This window comes from Oncorhynchus tshawytscha, linkage group LG02 (genome assembly GCF_018296145.1).
Source record: "Oncorhynchus tshawytscha isolate Ot180627B linkage group LG02, Otsh_v2.0, whole genome shotgun sequence".
Taxonomy (NCBI): Eukaryota; Metazoa; Chordata; class Actinopteri; order Salmoniformes; family Salmonidae; genus Oncorhynchus; species Oncorhynchus tshawytscha.
Window position 1 is genome coordinate 61,544,964 of NC_056430.1, and position 20,687 is coordinate 61,565,650.

The 20,687-nt window shown below is 40.0% G+C and overlaps 1 protein-coding gene across 2 annotated transcripts; it reads right to left on the reverse strand.

Annotated features, from left to right (window-relative positions):
- Positions 1 to 423: 423 nt before the first annotated feature.
- aplf (aprataxin and PNKP like factor) lies at positions 424 to 15,538 on the reverse strand. 2 transcript variants are annotated; one of them, XM_024442663.2, is made up of 11 exons: positions 15,344 to 15,538; positions 14,480 to 14,572; positions 11,184 to 11,255; positions 10,116 to 10,279; positions 8,505 to 8,709; positions 8,063 to 8,189; positions 5,686 to 5,888; positions 3,807 to 4,102; positions 2,929 to 3,060; positions 2,461 to 2,510; positions 424 to 1,293 (listed from the first exon to the last, which is right to left on the reverse strand). In XM_024442663.2, the coding sequence occupies exons 2-11, from the start codon at positions 14,570 to 14,572 to the stop codon at positions 1,103 to 1,105; spliced, it is 1,533 nt and encodes a 510-aa protein (XP_024298431.1). In that variant the 5' UTR covers positions 15,344 to 15,538; the 3' UTR covers positions 424 to 1,102. The 2 variants fall into 2 exon arrangements, with proteins under 2 accessions (XP_024298431.1, XP_024298439.1); XM_024442671.2 differs by lacking the exon at positions 14,480 to 14,572.
- Positions 15,539 to 20,687: the final 5,149 nt, after the last annotated feature.

Here is a 20,687-nt window from a genome sequence, read left to right on the forward strand (position 1 = left end):
AAAGAAACTAACTTTTGTCCTGAATACAAAGTGTTATGTTTGAGGAAAATTCAACACATCACCGAGTACCACTCTTCGTATTTTCAAGCATGGTGGTGGCTGCATCATGTTATGGATATACTTATCGGCAAGGACTAGGGAGTTTTTCAGGAAAAAAATTAACGTAATAGAGCTAAGCACAGGCAAAATCCTAGAGGAAAACCTGGTTCAGTTGTCTTTCCAACAGACACCGGGAGACTAATTCACCTTTCAGCAGGACAATAACCTAAAACACAATGCCAAATCTACACTGGAGCTGCTCAGAAAGACAACATTGAATGTTCCGGAGTGGCCTAATTACAGTTTTGACTTTAATCTGCTTGAAGATCTGACAAGACTTGAAAATGGCTGTCTAGCAATGGTCAACAATGAACTTGACAGAGCTTGAATTTTTAATTTTCTTTTAAACAATAATGGGCAAATATTGCACAATCCTGGTGTGCAAAGCTCTTAGACACTTACCCAAAACAATTCACACCCAAAGGTGTTTAACATGTACTGATTATTTTCCTTAATAAATACAAAATCTAGCATTTTTCTTTTAAATTACAAAATATTTTGTGTAGATCATTGACCAAAAAAGGACATTTTAATCCCACTTTGTAACAACAAAATGTGAAAAAAGTCAAGGGGCGTGAATACTTTCTGAAGGCACTGAATTTATTTTTAAAGGAAGTAAAAAATAAAAATAAACTGCTTGTCCATACTATTCAAACAAACCAATAACCAAGAATTCATACACTTCAAAAATGCTTGTGATTAATTACTATCCAAGAAAGTATCACTGTGTATCACACATAAATTCAATCACTTTTAAAAAGGTAAAGTCAGCAATATGACATCCTCATACACAAATCAGTCAAGAATCCCGTTATTGATTCTTCCCAACTGATGGGGTAAATTGCTGACTGTATTTTCCCAGCACAGGGAGATATATTATTCGAGATTGTAGACCTGCTGGGTTCCAAGGGTGTTTGAATAGAGGAAAAAGGTATACTCCGCTTAAATAGCACGCTTAGTTTAAAACAGGTAAGGGGAGATTAGTCCAGTTTAGGCCACTAGTTCATTTCGGCCTTGTGAAGGCCTTGGCTTCTTTCTTGAGTGTTTCGAGGTCCTCTTTGCCACTGTCGTCTGAGTCAGGTGGCTCATAGTCAGAGTCTTCACCAATGTCCTCGCTCTCATCATTGATGAAGCTGTCATCGTCCCCAAACTCATCATCATCATCATCGTTGTTGTATGATACCGGCTTTTTCGCTGTAGAAGGGATTGTATAACATTAGTAACGGCCATTTCTAGTATTATTAACGTGCTGTATAATTCCATTGATGCTAGCACAAGACATTGGTTGTGTCTATCAATATTTTATGGTGCGTTGCACAAAAACAGCTGACGGTAATTTATTACATTCACTCATAAAAGGATTCAAATAGGTATCATTCAATTCAGCATGGGGAAAAAAAGGCGCAAGTTTAAGTTTGTTCCCACTTGAGCGAGTCCGACCACAAGTCTTCTTCTAATGCCTTTTAAGGGGAACTGAAAGCAATTTGCCAGGTAACTAGTAACTGGAATGGATTGCATTTAGAAAGTAACCTACCCAACCCTGTGACCTATGCTCTGGGGTGACGTTTCCCTTGGTAATGATCTTAGAACAGGGGTGGGCAAACTATGGCCCACAGGAGGTTTGATGGTGGTGGGGCATTATAAATATAAAAATTCTTTTGACAAACAAATCGTTAAAAAAAAATCTGCGTGGCCCTTCAATGAATTTTGAAATCCCGATGTGCCCCTCGAGCCAAAAAGCTGGCCCAACCCAATCTTGGATTAGCACCCCCTTCCCATATCCTTTACCTTAACCATTAGTGGGGAAAACGCAAAAGTGACCCAAGATCAGTGTCTAGTCATGTTCAAAAACATAACTATGAGTCTGTTTGGTGAGGCAATACAAATTGAGTTACACACCTCCCTTTCAGAAAGTCAATGTTACCCAATGAGTTTATAGATCGTGCTGACGTCATGTCAGAGAAATGGAGTGCAATTGGTTTGATCGTTTTTGCTTCTTTGAACTCTGGAGGGGAATGTGGATTATAGGTTTGTTCAATGTATTCACTAGTGCGACAGTGTATTGATATGCATACACATCGCTGTCTGACCAAATCTGGAAAGATAAAAACAAACTATCCAATAGCCCAGATAAGATTGTTGGGCATCTGCACAATCCATGGCATTTACAACATTGCTTCAGATCAAAGGTTTCTCTTATGTCTCTGCTTTCTCTCTGCTCTGCATACCAGTTGGATTCATTTGATGCATGGCTGATTATATTCTGCATTGAAGAGGAACCACAAATGGAACCAACAAAAACATTTGGGGTGGTGGTGAGAGGTTAGCATGCCTTTCTCTCTCAGGTATAAATGAACATACCTCGAGTCTTCTTGGTGTGTTTGTATTCCTTCCAGTGGAGAGGGTTTTTCCTGGAAAGAAAACAGGGAAAATGGTTGATTAACTACCAAGGACTACTAGTATTGTCAAATGCCAATGAGGCTAAAATGTCAGACTCTCCTTTTGTTCAAGCCTTTTGGTCGCTGATGTCAACCGCTCAAGGTTAAAATAAAGGCCAACAAATTGTGTCCAGTCAGACACTAACATCCGAGTCCTATGATTGCTGGCTTATTCTTTTATTTAACCTTCCTGTATCCAGAATGTTCCATTGAGGTCAAAATACCTCTTTTACATGGGATATCTGGCTATAATAAATAGGTTATTTTCTCTTTCCCTGTTGAAATTGTAGGAGCTATTAGGCTACTTTTTTCCTGACAATAATGGTCTTGAGACATGATTACCAGTCTCTTTTATCCTGTAATGGTGACAACATTGTGGTGTGCATCCCACCTGTAGCATTTTGTGCCGTACGGACACTCAGGTCGGTCCGCGTCCTCCTCTTCCTCCTCGTCTTTCGCGGAACTGTCCTCGTAGTCGCTGTCGCCGGGGTGACTGCATTCTTGGAAGTGGACTGGGTTTTTCCTTTGATAGAAATAACAATTTTGAGAAGAAAATAATTGAAAGTTATGGTCGATCCCATTTTGATTGGTATTCTTTGAAGAACATTTAGCTTTTGAGCTAGCACTTTCTCTTTGCTCATTTCATTTGCCTCAAAGAGAGAATCTACATTTGAACCTGCTCTCTGCCATTTAGTTTTGGACCCTGAGGTCCAATCTAGGCTAATCCTTGTGTATGTCCCAAATGGCACCCTATTCCCTATATGTACACATGCAGTGCACTACTTTTGACCAGAGCCATAATAGGTCCTGGTCAAAAGGAGTGCACTATAAAAGGAATAGGGTGTCATTTGGGACGCACATCTCATCTTGGAGAATACAGTAGCTTATCCCATGCTTCATGTAGTTGTTCGTTAACTATCAGTGGTTTGAAAATAAACAAAACCTTAAATAAGAGAAACTGTCTGGGGGGGTAAACATACTGCACATGTTCAGTTCTTTGATATCAGAAAGAGCTGCCGTGGAACCAATTTGAACAAAATACATTTGTTTTGTAACATGCATAATAGATAAAGTGCACTTATCTCATCTGTAGTACCTGGAGCAACATAAAATAAAAATACCCATCAAATATGTCAAGTCTTTGAATTAAATTACTTGTTTGAACATTTGCCGGCCTAAATTAATGTTCTCGGACGTGCAGGTCTTTTCAAGTACTATCTTCAACATTTCTAACAGTTATTGTTCAGACAATGTTATGTGGGGATGTACCTGTAACAGTCCTTTCCATAGGGGCAGGTCGTCCTGAGCCGAGCTTTGGACTGGGCGGGGCCTGAAACGTCACCTGACCCTTGAGGCCCCTTGCCGACCTTCTGACCGTTCTGAGGCTGTCTCTCCCTGTCCTCGGACTCGCTGGCCTCCGCTCTGCTTGTAGAAGTGCTGCTGCCTTTCGCTGGGGAAGCTTCTCCTCTTCTCTTCTCTCCATCATCCTCCTCCACGTCAAAGTGGTCCGACTCCTCACTCTCCTCTACTTTACTAGGCTTCACCTGCTGCCTGGCTTTAAATGCCTGCGGAGTGATATACCATATACTGTAAATGTACATTAACCAACAACACACAACAAACACAATACTGCACAATGTAGAGAACAACAGTGGAGGCTCCTTAGAGGAGGACCATCCTCCTCTGTGTATTTCAGAAAAATGTAAATAGTTCAACATTTTAAAAGTTATTTTTAGACAAAACTATACTAAATATATTCACGTCACCAAATAATTGATTAAAACACTGTTTTGCAATAAAGGTCTACAGTAGCCTCAACAGCACTCTGTAGGGTAGCTCCATAGTGTAGCCGGAGGACAGTTAGTTTGCGTCCTCCTCTGGGTACATTGACTTCAATACAAAACCTAGGAGGTTTGTGGTTCTCACCCCCTTCCATAGACTTATACAGTAATTATGACAACTTCCGGATGACATTCTCCAACCTATCAAAGCTCTTTCAACATGAACTGACATGTTGTCCACCTAATCAACGGATCAGATAATTCATCTAGAACTGAAAGTATAAGCTACAGCTAGCGCTGCAGTGCATAAAATGTGGTGAGTAGTTGACTCAAAGAGAGAGGCTAACCAACACAAACTCTTACAAGTCAAGGTATACTTTAGTTGTATTCATTTATTGCCACCGGGGCTCACCAGCGTAACTGCTTGCTACCTGTACATTTTATTGGATGATTGTAGCGGATTAACTAACACGTTAATTTAGTAGCTATGTTGACTTGATGTTAGCTAATATGGTGACAACGATGTAGGCTGTGTGTAGCATTTGGCGGTTATGATGACATGAAGGTTTGGTTAGGAAAGGTTCTCTCGGCTGGTCACAGACAACTGATGTGTTGTGCATTGAAGTCCACAAGCGACGGGAAAAGGTGAAAGGAGGAGAGTGTGTAGATGCGAGAAGGAATTATCCAACGATCAAAGGGATATCAAAGGGATCATGCTGTTTGTATGTGGCTGCTATGAAAGTGAACTGTGTTTGATTGTGATCAGGGGTGTATTCATTGCGCAGATCCTGTTGAAAAATGTTTCTTAAACGGAAGCAAATGGAACAAAACAGAGATAAACATTCCTAAATTTGTCCAAAAGAAAATCTCGTACTAATGATTACACCCTAGATCAGCTGGATCCAGGCAAGATTGTGCATGGCGGTATTGAATATGTCATTGTCCGTCACCTTGATTACTCAAATTTCTTTCAACCTGTGGACCTACAGTACCAGTCAAAAGATTGGACACACCTACTCATTCAAGGGCTTTTCTTTATTTTTGTACAATTTTCTACATTGTAGAATAATAGTGAAGACATCAAACTATGAAATAACTCATATGGAATCATGTAGTAACCAAAAAAGTGTTAACCAGCTTCACCTGGAATATTTTTCCAACATTCTTGAAGGAGTTCCCACATATGCTGAGCACTTGTTGGCTGCTTTTCCTTCTACAATGTAGAAAATAGTAAAAATAAAGAAAAACCCTTGAAAGAGTAGGTGTGTCCAAACTTTTGACTTGTACTGTGTGTGTGTACACACACACACACACACACACACACACACACACACACACACACACACACACGTTAGTATACACTCAACTGTTGTAGACTGGACCTCTTCCTCATTGTCCTCATCCTCGTCACTCTTCTTCCTCCTCACCCTCTTCCTGGGTGTTGGCTCTGCCTCGCTGTGTTCAGACTCTTCCTCCCCTGACAAGGGCGCTGTGTACCTGGCCCGTTTGGCCGCGCCCTGGTTGGTGCTTATCGTTTGGGTTGCGGTTCCTCTGCCTCCATTTCCAAATCCTAAAACGAGGACGATTCTGGGTGAACGGGTCGACTGTGTCATGTAACAAGCTACCTATTATATTGACAAGATAGTCGAGTGACTGCTATATCAATGAAAATATATGTTGTCAAAGGCAGGTGAAAACATGAGACACCATTCAGGCCGCCGACGACTGGAGTTGCCCATCCTTGATAAAGGGACGCCAGGTGCAAATCACAATGAAAAACAGCAGAGATGGGGAAGCTCTGATCATCAGGGCCCAGTTTTTCAAAAGTTGTCTATCTGGATTTTGCCTATTGGATAGGATTAAATGCGTAGAAATAGAATGAATAGAAAGGACGAATCATTGACTTGAATGGGGACTCCCATTCTATTCCTTCTATTTTTATGCATTTAATCCTATCGGATAGGCAAAATTCAGATAATAAAAAATAAAAAACTGGGCCCAGGGGCTGCAGTGTCCACCCTGGTTTCAGTTTCTCCCTGGAGTTTAATTATTCACTTAATGCCATTCATTGCCCAGACCTATTCTCAAAGCGTCTCAGAGTAGGAGTGCTGATCTAGGATAAGGTCCCCCCTGTCCATGCAATCCTTTTCATTATGAATGAAAAGGGAAAACTGATCCTAGATCAAGTTCAAGATAGGAAATTAGGAATCTGAAAAAGGTTATGTGCTGTCGATCGCTGATTGACGTAACCTAAAATATAGATTGACGGTCCCTGTTAAAAGGCTTGCTCAGAGGCATTGGCTATCAATAATCAGAGCAAGCCACTGTTTGCACCATTTACAAATCTAAAGCCTAATGGATAACCTTTTTGACATTGTTGAATATAACGTCAGCACTACGTAGCCTAAATTAGCATTAGGAAACCATGGGTGCGTCCCAAATGGCATGCTATTTCCTAAATAGTGCACTACGCGTCCCAAGTGGCATCCTATTTCCTACAGAGTGCACTACTTTTGACCAGAGCCCTATCGGCCCTGGTCAAAAGTAGTGCACTCTATGGGAAATAGGGTGCCATTTTGGATGCAGCCATGGTAAATGGAAATGGGTCACTAGACTCCAGATGGAGTCAGTATGAGGAAGTTGAAACTTTCAGGGGAACTTTAAGGAAACTAGGGCAACGATGTGAGGAAATAACAAAGACTTGATCCAAAAGAGTAAGGTTTGGCAGCACGTCGAAGAGGATATTGACATCTTCAAGAGTGGTAGGTTGTTTCGAAGTGTTCCACTCGTCGACGTACAAAATTACACATCAAAGCGACCGTTGAGGTAATGTAGGCCTAGCCCACAAGATCCCTTCCCGACTCAAGATTAGAAATTCCCAAGTTTTCCATTTATCAACTACTGTAGTGAGTAGTGATTGCCAATAGAATAGGCTATGGCTTGGCCTCTGCTGTTGTGGTACAAGACCTTGTAAGAGTTGTGTGTGTTGATACATCCTTTTGTACATGTTCTCTCACACACACACACACACACACACACACACACCTAACACCATGTTGTTAAAGGGTGGCTATATGTAAAGTAACAAGCAATTGGCCTCAAGATTTATTGAATGTAAGTAAGAGTTTAAAACCAATGCAGTGCATCCTGTTGAGACAATGGGTTGAAAACCCCTTATAATATTATTCATTTAAGTAGGATTCGATTCTTAAGAACTGGCTCTCAGAGGAATCCTAACATGGAGCCTTGTAAAGCTAGCAACTATTCGTAAACTTAATGCATTTTATTTTATTTTTTGTAAGCAAACATATGGATTTGAGCACAGATCTGCCATTTCTCGTGCTTTTTCAGCTTTATTTTCACATATTGACATAGAACTACAGTTCAATACCGCTCCTCGGGAGCAGTGGACACAGCTTACTGCTTCCAGCGCAGTTCATTCAGTGCGTGAATCGAGTGGGGCAATAATCTTCTATAAAAAAATGGTGGAAGTCTCTGACTAGTTAGACCTATTCAGAAATAGCAACAGCAGTTAACAACTAGGTTATTCCGTCTCTCTCATGCACTAACCTTGTGTCAATAGTAAAATGTGCCAATCCACTCCAACCTGGCATCATTCATTTGATGAGGAATCTTGTCTTAATTTGTAACAATAACAATTCTAACGTTAATTGCCGTCATATGCATGACAATTAATTGTTATTCAAAATTCCATTATGTCACTGTCCTAAATAGGAGCGATACCTTTGGTGGTGATGGGGTTCTTGGGAGATGCAATGGGTACAGTCATCCAAGCAGGTAACACTCTTTTCTTTGGTTCAAGTTTCAGCTCGTTCTTGTCATTTTCTGCTTCAGCTACCCCAGCTTCTGTCTGTGAGCACACAACCACAACGCAAACCGGGTTTATCGGTACCACCATACTCACAGGAAACATTTATAAATATACATATTCATTGGAGTCACGAGTGGGATTCCCTGGGAAATTGGTGTCCGAAGTGGGATGCCAAAGTTAATAGCTGTTACAAGTGAGATTCCAATGGTAAATGGTGCCAGGCATGGGATTACAAGGGTAAATGGTGCAGGAAGCGTAATTTGAAGCGTAATTGGTGTCAGCAGTGTGATCCCAGGAAAATTGCAGTAGGATACATCAAGATAAAACTTTTGTTGACACTACAGATTTCCTGACCTGGTTTGAGGTAGGTGGGTTAGGTAGCTGTTCATCTGGCTCCTTCTGGTCCACACTACCTCCCAGTCTAGATTGTTGTTCATGGGAACTTGGTGTCCACCCCTTGCCCTGTCGAGTGGGGTAAGCAGGTTCGTCGCTTGGTTCAGGGGAGGCAGGAGGAGACTTAATAACAGCCTCGTCTTCATCTTGAAGAGCCTGACTGTTTCTGCAAGGAAGAGACAACTTGTTGCAAACACGAGCATCTTCTCTGCACCGGTTACATGAGTCATGCACGTTCCTTCTTTACTGTAGGCAGTAGACAGCAGCTAAATTGACTCGAGTGTCTGGTTAGGATCCTTTTGATCGAAACTTCAAACAAAAATGAAACATGAAAATAAAAACTGAAATGTAAAAATTCAGAAACACAAGACCATAATTAAATGTTGCTTGGGTGTTGGTTTTACATAGAACGAGAGAAAAGACACTGGTATTTATTCCAATTCAGTACACTCAGTCTAGCCTGTCTTTGGGAGATGAAAGGCATAAATGAATGTAGTCATTTGCAAACCAATTAGTAAAGCTATTGTCTGATGCCAGTGCCAGAGAACAATCCTTATCTTTCCAAATCTGTCTAAGGGTGGTCAGGATGCACTACGGGGATGCGAGTCGTTCATAAATCACAATGTGCATATTGACCGGCAAATAGATAATGACATTTGCGTGTATACAAAGGAAACATAGAAACAGGGAGATATAAAACTCTTCATTAAGGAGTCAGAAGACAACTCGCTCTACTAGTGTGACCTTTTATATAGCAATGTTAAGCGACTAATTATTCTCCACAAAATATGTTGCTACTGGAGACGTAATGTCATGCCACCATAGCGACTAATTCTGACATTTTTTCCCAATGGGAAAAAAGCTAACACCTCTAGAAGGTTTAAACCTGAGGTGAAAGTAGGAATACATAAGCATGGACCCGAAAAACATATTAAGTAGTCTAGGTAATACATGATTTGATTTCAAAGATGTTAGCTACATTATGAGACCTTTATAGGTAAAAAGAGGGTGATGTTGAAAAGCTGAATTTAAAAAGGAATCAGATGGTCTTATATGCCAATATTTGTTAAGACTATAGATTTGATATCACGACTCCCATCGTATAAGGTGAGTACGTAATTCATAGAGAAAATAATTTTTCTGATAATATTTATTTCTATTTGAGCCTTTTTAAACCTCAAATACACTACAAGTTAGAAATGTCCTGGATTGCAGGAACGTTCTCTTGCAAAAGGATGATCAAATTAAGATCCTACATATGTAGAACTTTGTTGTATGCTATAGTATGCAGGTTAACCAGAAATATGAAAATGCATGGAGGAGACTGAGGATCATTTTATGTGCTTTAACGCTCATGGTTACCAAGAGAACTGGCTAACTATAGCATACAACAAAGGTCAAATGCAAAACTGCAAACAATAGTTATTAGACAGAGGCACGTGCATTCTTTGTGCACGTGCGAACCAGTCATAATTTTTCAGATTTCATTGTTTATTGGTTTCAAGTTTTAGCCAATTTGATACTTAGACCTTGAGGGGAAACTGCAGGGGTTGAGATGAGGAGTAGAGTTACCTGGGTGTTCCATCTTCTCCACTCAGGGCCACCACCTTGTAGATGTACTTCCCAGGAAGGAGGGAGATGATGTCTCCCTGTCCAAGTTTATGCCACTGGTTCCTGTCCAGGGGTTGTGGGAGGTCGTCCAGCGAGGACTGACAAAAGCAGGGGTTCACATGCATCTGGGATTGGAAAGAATAAGAATGGTATTTTTTGAGTTATTGGTGGCCATAAGGTGCAGTTGGATATACTTGTTATTTCCGCCCAACAGCTGGCTGTAAACAATTGGAGGTCTTTTAAAATAAGTGTCTTTCTCACACCACTCTTCACTTTAAAGGGCTAGCATGCTAACGCTAGTTAGCAATTGCTCTAGACACAGACTCAGGGTAAGTCCATCTGACTCTGGTTAAGTAGTAAAGTTAGTTAGTTGCCAAAATGTCACTATCCCTTTAATGTAGTGTAAGTGTTGCCCTTGAGTGGTAATTCCCAAATTCTCAGTAAGCTGACTAGATGAAAGAGAAGGTTGAAAATACTTGAATTCAAATGTTCCTACTGTTTTTTCTTAACCTTAATTCATCTGCAGCAATGTTGCAGTCCAAAGGCCTTACTACATCCTCAGGCTGTAACCTTTGACAAAATGGAGAGAATCTCTGTCCTTTTACAGGCAGCCTGAGGAGGGGTTTTAGCCCAAACCGTTACTGAAAATGAATCTGCTGCGCAACTAAAATAAACAATTGAAATCATAGGTGTTATGCCCTATTCCCTTACTCTGTAAACTATTAAATAAAAACATTTCTAATAAAAAGGTAAGGTGTGGTAAAACCACACAAGACAGTGTTCCTGGGGTAAAAATCTACAGGTTCTCAAATGGTTCAAGAACGCTTCCAAAACATAAAAAGAAAACATGATGATTACCGAGGGGCCTTTCTGAACATACTATTGATGTCGGATTTCAAAGAATTGTTGTTTTTGGCACAATAGACCGCCTCGGCATTTACCTGTCTTAATAGGGTCGGCATGCACTTGAGCCCTAGATGAGAGAGAATAGTCTACTCGGAATAAAGAATAAATTATACTTAAGCCTACAGGTTTGATGCGCAGCTGCCCATTCAGGTTCTCAAGGAGGCAGTGGTGTCTGGAGACTCTTTTGTCGCTGACCTGAAACACACAGAGAGCATAAACTCACAGATCAGGGCCCATATTTAAGATATCTAAAGCATCTCAGAGTAGGAGAGCTGAAAAGGACCAGTTTAGCCTTTTAGATCCTAATGAAGATTATATAGACAGGGAGATCCTTCATCAGTGAACTCGGAGATGCTTGATACATACGGCCCCAGACCTGAGAGACAACGGCCATTCAGCAGGCGGGAGGTCCGGACAATACAAATCAATACAAAATGAAGACGGGCACTTCCATAGTAAAGGGTCCTGAATCCTGAGAATAAAAAAGTTTTGGGCTGCTGAAATAGGGTTACAAGTGCATGTTGATAATATGTGACTCACATTCAAATGATTATCCTAAGTCCTGATCTTTAATTGAAATTTGCGTCAAAAGCATTTTCTTTACAAATTCAATACATATATTACACTGTAAGACTGATCTGATTGCAGTCTAAAAATCTGCCACTGCAAATTGAAAGGCACTTCAGTAAAACACCAAGGGACCGTTTAATTAGATCCAAAAGAAGCCTACTCCTGGACTAAAAATCATGATTTTCAGTCCAGGAGAAGGCTTCATCTGGGTCCAGGAAACCAGCCAGGAAATGCATATTTTAACTTCACAATAGACATAATCAGGTAGCCTAATCAGCTGCATCTTTGCCTCATGGTAGATGTTCTGTGTGTGTGTGTGTGTGTGTGTGTGTATATCTACAGCTTTTTATAGTCTGAAATCAAATGGGAAATCAGAAACTGAATAAAAACCAAGTCAAACAGTACTAGGAAATTCCCAAGAATTACCATAGTCAATTGTGTACAGACTGGGCAAAGACAACTGTTTGTACTGTAGGTATATTATGCATGAACATAATGTTGTATGGCTAGGGATTTTAAACGTCCACTGACATCAATTTAATTTCCATTAGAGACAGAAGAGATATAACAAGGTACAGTTCAGTATATCCTTTTTTCCTCCTAGTTTCTAGTTAGGATATTTGTCTAAATTGACGGGTAGGCCGTCATTGTGAATAAGAATTTGTTCTTAACTGACTTGCTTAGTTAAATGAAAAAATATATTATAATAATAATAATAATTTGGTGAGCAATTAAATGCTTGGAAGTCTACCAGCATAAAGTGGAAAGGTCATAATTAATTTATTGCAGATTAAACCAATGAAGCATTAGCTAGAGCAATTGTCACCAACTCTAGTCCTGGAGAGGTACAGGCCAGGGGATGCCTGCTTTTAGCGTCATACGAACCACCCTGATTCCTCACTAGTTACAGATTGTATTCCAGATAATGTAATATAACCAAAGATTTGGTTATTTTCTGGAAACTGTCATTTGTAAGTTAATTTTTTCACCGAAACGAGAACAAAGTATCGCCAAGAATAGGTTAGTTGAAAAAGAAAATCTATGGCAGCGGTTTGTATGGGACTTTCCTGTACTGGCCAGTAATATACACCAAGAATCTTTGGTTATATCTAGTAGCTCTCCAGGTCCAGGGTTGGGGAACACAGACGTAGCTAACTCTACTAGCATGGAATGCCTTTTTAACATACACTGAGTGTACAAAACATAAAGGACACCTGCTCTTTCCATGACTGACTGACCAGATGAAAGCTATAATCCCTTATTGATGTCACTTGTTAAATCCACTTCAAATCAGTGTTGATGAAGGCGAGGAGACAGGTTAAAAAAATATTTTTCAACCTTGAGACAATTGACACGTGGATTGTGTATGTGTGCCATTCAGAGGGTGAATCGGCAAGACAAAATATTTAAGTACATTTGAACAGGGTATGGTAGTAAGTGCCAGGCACACCGGTTTGTGTCAAGAACTGCAACGCAACTAGGTTCTTCACACTCAACAGTTTCCTGTGTGTATGAAGAATGGTCCACCACCCAAAGGACATCCAGCCAACTTGACAATTGGAGTCAACATGGGCCAGCATCCCTGTGGAACGCTTTCGACACCTTGTAGAGTCTATGGCTTGACAAATTGAGGATGTTCTGAGGACAAAAGGGGGTGGTGGAACTCAATATTAGGAAGGTGTTCTTATTGTTTGATATACTCTGTTCACTCATTTTATTATATCAATAATTGTATTTTTTAAATATCAATATTTAACATTTTTATATCAATACATTTGAATTTTTGATCGATAAATCATTTTTTTAATACATAAAAAGTATATGATAATGACCTTAATAGGGGCAGGATCACATTTGCATGCTCCTACATAGGTTCTCTTCTCCCAACAGGAAGCCACCGCAACTGTGTATTTCTCCAAGTTAGAAGGAGCATTGCAGCAAAGATGTGCAGGACGCTGTGACCCTGACGCTACAGTAATATGCACATTATGTAGGCCTAAGCATGGCTCTTCTGCTGCTGTTGAAGAGCAGCAGTGGATAGTATTTTCGGGGAGGAAAAATGTTTGTCTGCAGGGGGAATCGAACTCAAACTCACTGCATCTATAAGATTATTAGCCTTGCACGTTAGCATCTTCCGCCACCTACAAGCGATGTTAGGTGGGGGAAAAGCAGTTAGTGATGTTATTAGATAAACAAATGTAATTATTGATTTCTCATGAGAGAATAAAACTTTAGCTGCATTGTTATAATGATCTTCACATATGCCTTATTCGACTCGAAGAGGAGCAATGGATTTGTTTTTTTTTTGGGGGGGGGGGGTGACAAGTTGGTCTGCAGGGGGAATCTAACAGTCACCTAAAAGAATACTAGTGCAGCGCATTAATGGCTTCTGCCACCTGCAAGTTAAATTATTTCAGGGAAAATGTGGTCAGTCGAGGCGGACTGGTTTTCAGTGTTAGTTTAGTTATGATAATTAGGCAAAAATAATAATAATTTAAATCGATGTATGATATCAATCATTTGATTGGTCAAGAATTTAATTTTATATAAAAAAATGCAATTAATCTAAAGAAATTCATTATGGATATACATTTGAATTGTTGATTTCAAACTATGTGTTGATATCAAAAATGCAATGCTATGGGGAATTATTTATATAAAAAAATCAATTACTGATATCATTTTTTTTTTAAAATGAATATCGATAATTCGAATTTTTTTAATGTAAAATTCGAATTATCGATATAAAAAAAATACAATAATTGATATAAAAAAATAAATAAAAAATTATGCTAAAACGGATTTCCATACTACTAGTCTAGACTTTCCAACTAAAGCTAGCTACTTACGCCAAGGAATGGACCCCTTCCCAGCAGTGTCTCCCCCTCGGGCAGGTGTATTGGACTGCCACCATCTACAGGCACGAGATCGAACCCCGCCATCTGCGGGTGGTTGTTGTAGTCAGAATAACATGCTTTTAGCAAAGACTATGATAACTATCCCCTTTCATCTGTGGTAGGAAACCATCCTTTGGTAGCTATGGTAGCTATGAATGTGGAGTTCACTACAGGCTAGTTTCGTTAGCTAGTTGAAAATAAGTGTTGTCATGGCAAACAAGGCAGCTTTAATGAGGATGTATGTTTAGTTAGCTGGCTGAACTACTTGTTTTTCCAAACTGTTCTCTTCTAGCGTAATGCTAGTTAGCTAATTCATTAAACTGACAAGCGTTTGACGGACTCTAGACTCAAAGATGATCTATTATATTGACAAGATAGTAGAGTGCCTGCTCAAACAATGGCAATTAATGTCCTCAAAGCTGGAAGGCAGACGAGAGGCGAGATAAGACCATTTTAGCCAACTACCAACAACAACAAAAACACATTTGCCGAAATGCGCGTCCACTTATACCAGTGCATTAGTAACAACTTAACCATTACGAAACTTATATTCGATCAAATAAGTCTCACGTAGCAAATCAACAATTACATTTTTGGTTAACCAAATTCGACACCCTCATTGACCGCCATACAAAATTTAATTACTTCGTGGACAGATTTTGAGCGGAGTAAACCCTCTCGCTTCGCCTCTTCCTCTCTGCTGGACTTCCAGCTTGGAGCTTGTTTCTACTGAATAGCAGCTCAGATAATTAGCTACCTAACTGACCAACCAGCGTATACTGCTTAGTGCAAAATGATTTATATACATTATTTTACCTGTTCTATGTAGCTTGGTGCTGAGAAAAACGTGAAAACTTATTGGATTTCTTCAGAAACTTCCGGGCTGTTATGTAGAGAGCGTGCATTGTCTCACGTCAGAATGCGTCACTCCTCAGCGACGATCGTGTCTCTCCAGAATCCAGTGTAACCAGAGAGGAAGAGAGAAATCTGTCTCCCTCCAGCAGGTTGCGTTTTTTCGCCCACCAAGCAAGGAGTTTATGTATGGCGGTCAAATGAATGTCGACTTTGCGCAACAACAAAAGAAGTAGGATTTATTTGCCACGTGAGGTTTATTTGATCTAATAAAAGTTTCGTAATGCTTAAGTTGTTAGGAGCGTAGTGATATAAGGACACGTGACATCCCAGACACTTTGAGAAAAAAAACACTTTATATGGGAGTTGTCTATGCATATTCATGGCATGAGGGTAGTAGCATAGCATCTCTCTACCATCCAATCGTTTTTTCACAATTTTCTGAAAAATAGGAATCCACAAGAAAGATTGTGAGCTTGTGTGAAATGGAAAAGCTTTGTGTTAGCTATTGATGAAGAAGAACATAAAGACGAAGCAGCTGCTTTACCAGTGGGATGCACTGTTTTACCGCTACATCCGGAAGGGGTTCGTGCTGATTGTACAGAGATTTGACAGCTGGTTAAATAGCGCCCCTTGACAAGGCAAGAACAAGATGTATATCAGGAGAAGTGCAGTATTATCATAAGGAGACTTCTACTTGGAATATGGAGGGGGTCTAAGACAGCGAGGGGGGAAGAGGGTGAGCTTGAGTCGGGTAAAATGACGGAAAAAAGGGAGATGGTTTGTTAAATAAGAATGGTAGAATGTGTAAGCAGAGTGAGTTGAAGACTGGAGGAGAAATGGAAGTGGATGAGGGCAAAGTATCAGAGGTGGTAGGTGTGGAGCCCAAGTCTTGCACTGAGGGTCAGGATAATGATGAGTCTGTGACAGTAGGAGTGAGGTTTTTGGAAAAAGTGGACCCTTGCCCTTTTGGCTGATCCATTCATGGTTTCAGGGTGGGTGAAAACAGATTTGGGTGTTGTGAGGGTAATCAGAAGTGGTCTTGTGATAATTGTTTGTGTTTCTGCTGGTCAGAGGGAGAAGGCACTCCATGTTAAATGAATGGGGCTGAGAGATGGGAATTGTTTTGCTCTCAAGAAATGGAGCCATTGAAAGGAGTGATTACTGGGGTAGTGTTAAATGTGAAAGCTGACCAATTGAAGGGGAAGATTCCCGGTGTTTGTGATGCTCTTCGTTTGGTGCAATGCAGACAGGGTGGCGTGAGTGGAGAAACAGAAGAGTCATTGTCTGTTCTTTTGAGTTTTGATGTTGAGTCTTTGCCTGACAAAGTGATGTTAGGATATATAAGTTATCCTGTATGAGCTTTTGTGCCGAATATATTATGTTACAGATGTCAAGCTTATGGGCATGTGGCAGCAGTGTGTAGGAGGGAGGTTCCTAGGTGTGAGAACTATGCAGAAAGGAATGTGTAGCATTGGGTGAAGTAACAGTATATGTTAATTGTAGGGGTGCCCATGCGGCTGGGGATCATACATGTCCCGTGTGAGAGAGGCAGGTTGAGGTTTTCAGGGTTAGAGAAGTGAAGAAGTTGTCATATGCCGAGGCAATGAAGAAAGTAGAGGAAGATGTGTCAAGGGGGAGGGATCCTGAGAGGAGTGGTGTCAGTAGTAGATCTGTACCAGTACAGAGGGATAAACCAATAAGTGATATATGTTTCAGTAAGATTGGATTTTTGGTATTTATAGCAATGGTTATCAACTGTACTGCAGGGATGGAATGTAAATCGCAGAAAATAACATTTGTGGTGGCAGCTGCAGAGCGGTATTTGGGTGTGCAAGACTTGACATCAGAAGAGTTAGAGGGTGTGTTAAGTGGTGGTGTCCCATCCTTTCAGGCTGTTGGCCTGGCGTAGGACTGAATAGATTTAAATAGTAGTGTAAAAAAAGAAATGGGGGACTGAGTTTAGTGTTAGATGGTAGAGTATTTGTTGTATTTATTTCATATAATAATTATATATAATCTTTTTCAAACAAAGTATGAGGGAGTTATACTCCAGTCTAGTGTGTGGCGTTAATGCAATATTTATTGGATGCCAACTGCTGTTAAACCTCATCGAAGAAGAATAAATTTTTTTCACCATTAATTTTTGCATCAGGATTTTAGAACTACTTCATTTAAGGTCTGTGTTTCGTGTAGGCTTACCCTGGCGTGACGTTTAGATAACCGTGCAAATCTCAGACAAGGTAACTTTTTCAACATATTCACCTTTTCAAAAAATGTAATGCAAATTAACCACTTATGTGGCTATTGCTGTGTTGACATGCTAGTCAGAACTAGGAAACTCTGACATTTCTGACTTTCTGATTCATTGAATGAGGCACGTGTATAACTACAACCAGTTAGCAAATTGGACATTTCTGAATTTCTTATGCCACGTTCAAAACAACTGGGAACTCTGAAAAATACGAGGTCAAATCATGACGTCAGTGAGCTTCAGGTCGGAAAGTTGAATCTCTAGAAAGAGACCTGAGTTTCCGAGTTGGATGACCGTTCAAATACATTTTTCCCAGTCGGAGCTAGCCCCCCCCAACGCCATGGCAAAGATAGTTGGTTAGCTAGCATATTACCACTTAGAAAAGTCTGACTACGCGAACGGTGACCTAATGTTTACTAGCTATCAGCTGTGTATTAATAGTAGAGGTCGATAGATTAATCTGCATTTTTGTACACCGATTATAGCCGATTACATTGCATTCCACAAGGAAACTACCTGTTACGCGAGTGCAGAAAGGAGCCAAGGTAAGTTGCTAGCTAGCATTAAAAGTATCTTATAAACAATCAATCTTCACATGGTTGATGATATTACTAGGTTAACTAGCTTGTCCTGCGTTGCATATAATCAATGCGGTGCCTGTTCATTTATCATCGAATCACAGCCTACTTCGCCAAACGGGTGATGATTTAACAAAAGGCCATTTGCAAAAAAAGCACAATCGTTGCACCTAACCATAAACATCAATGCCTTTCTTAAAATCAATACACAGAAATATATTTTTAAACCTGCATATTTAGTTAAGAGATATTCATGTTAGCAGGCAACATTAACTAGGGAAATTTTGTCACTTCTCTTGCGTTCATTGCACGCAGAGTCAGGGTATATGCAACAGTTTGGGCCGCCAGGCTCGTTGTGAACTAATTTTCCAGAATTTTACATAACTATGACATAACATTGAAGGTTGTGCAATGTAACAGCAATATTTAGATTTAAGGTTGCCACCCGTTCAAAGAAAATACGTAACTGTTCCATATTTCACTGAAAGAATAAACGTTTTGTTTTCGAAATGATAGTTTCTGGATTTTACCATATTAATGACCAAAGGCTCGTATTTCTGTGTTTATTATATTATAATGAAGTCTATGATTTGATATTTGATAGAGCAGTCTGACCGAGCGGTGGTAGGCAGCAGCAGACTCATAAGCGTTCATTCAAACTTTACTGTGTTTGCCAGCAGCTCTTAGCAATACTTGACGCACAACTCTGTTTATGACTTCAAGCCTATCAACTCCTGAGATTAGGCTGGAAATACTAAAGTACCTAATTAACATCCAATAGTCTGTCACGGCAGATTTCTTCCTCTGAAGAGGTGAAACGAGGACCAGACCAATACGCAGCATGGTAGGTGTCCATGGTTTTTAATAAGAAAAACTAAACATGAACACAAATACAAAATAATAAAGTGAACTGGCAACGAAACAGTCCCGTGTGGCACAAACACTGACACAGGAAACAATCACCCACAAAATACCCAAAGAATATGGCTGCCTAAATATGGTTCCCAATCAGAGACAACGATAGACAGCTGCCTCTAATTGAGAACCAATCTAGGCAACCATAGACATACAATGTACCTAGAAAGGAAACAGCCCCATAAACTTACAAAAACCCTAGACAAGACGAACACATAAATCCCCCATGTCACACCCTGACCTAACCAAAATAATAAAGAAAACAAAGATAACTAAGGCCAGGGTGTGACATAGTCAAAGGTATATGAAATACAAATGGTATAGAGAGAAATAGTCGGCGCGTCATAATTCCTATAATAACTACAACCTAAAACTTCTTAACTGGGAATATTGAAGAACTGGGAATATTGAACCACCAGCTTTCATATGTTCTGAGCAAGGAACTTAAATGTTAGCTTTTTTACAAAGCACATATTGCACTTTCACTTTCTTCTCCAACACTGTGTTTTTGCATTATTTAAACCAAATTGAGCATGTTTCATTATTTATTTGAGACTAAATAGATTGACTCAGGTTGAATCTGTCCACAGAATATTTTGCCAGAAGCGCTGTTGAACATCCAGGTGCTCTTTTGCAAACTTCCTCGCTCTCTTCCGTGGTGACCTCTGTTGGGGATGTATCAGAATAGTTGGGTAACATAGATAAGATGTTTTATTTTCATTACATGCTTGTGAGTTACTTCTCATTTCGAATGTATCTTGTTGTACTATAATGGTAGCCATTTGCAGTTATCCTTTCTCTGTCCTGGGTTCAGTTACTTGGGCCGCAGAGAAGGGAGAGGTCAAGCTTGTCTTCATATGTAAACATATCTTTTAAACCATGTGAAGGGATGATTGAGGGGGAACCAATTATCTCTTGGCTCCACAATGTCTCTGTGCCAGTCACTGTGTCTCTGTGATCTTGTCCAGGAGGGGTGTATTTGATATATGCTAGTGGATGAGGTTTTGTTTTTGGTCCTGAGTGGTACTAAGAGCGAGATAAGAACATAGTTTAGGAGACAAAGCTGAACGATAATTTATAGCCAATGCTGTCTAGCTATGGGATACTCCTCTCTCAAGTAAAGTCTTCCTTTGTAATGTTCCTAAGATCTGTTATTTGTCATGTGAGTTGAGATGGGTGTGTCTTGGCTATAAATGATACTAAGAACTGTTTTGTAAGCACTCTCAGAGAATTCATTTATAGACACTGAATTAATCTGAGAGTCACAGGGTTGTGATGGAGCTCATATAATTAAAGATGGACTTTATGATAACTCTGACTTGTGTGTGGTTTGCTCTCATGATTTGGTAAATACTGGAAATTTCCACTACACCTCCCATGAACACCATTCTTGTTTAGTGTTTTACGTATCATAGACTCATCAACAGAGATGTTAGCATGTTCCAGAGATTTCTGTAAGGCTTTAGCTGACACTCTAGAATTCTTCTTTACCTCATTGAGCATTCTGCACTGTGCTCTTGCAGGACGGCCACTCCTAGGGAGAGTAGCAACAGTGCTGAAC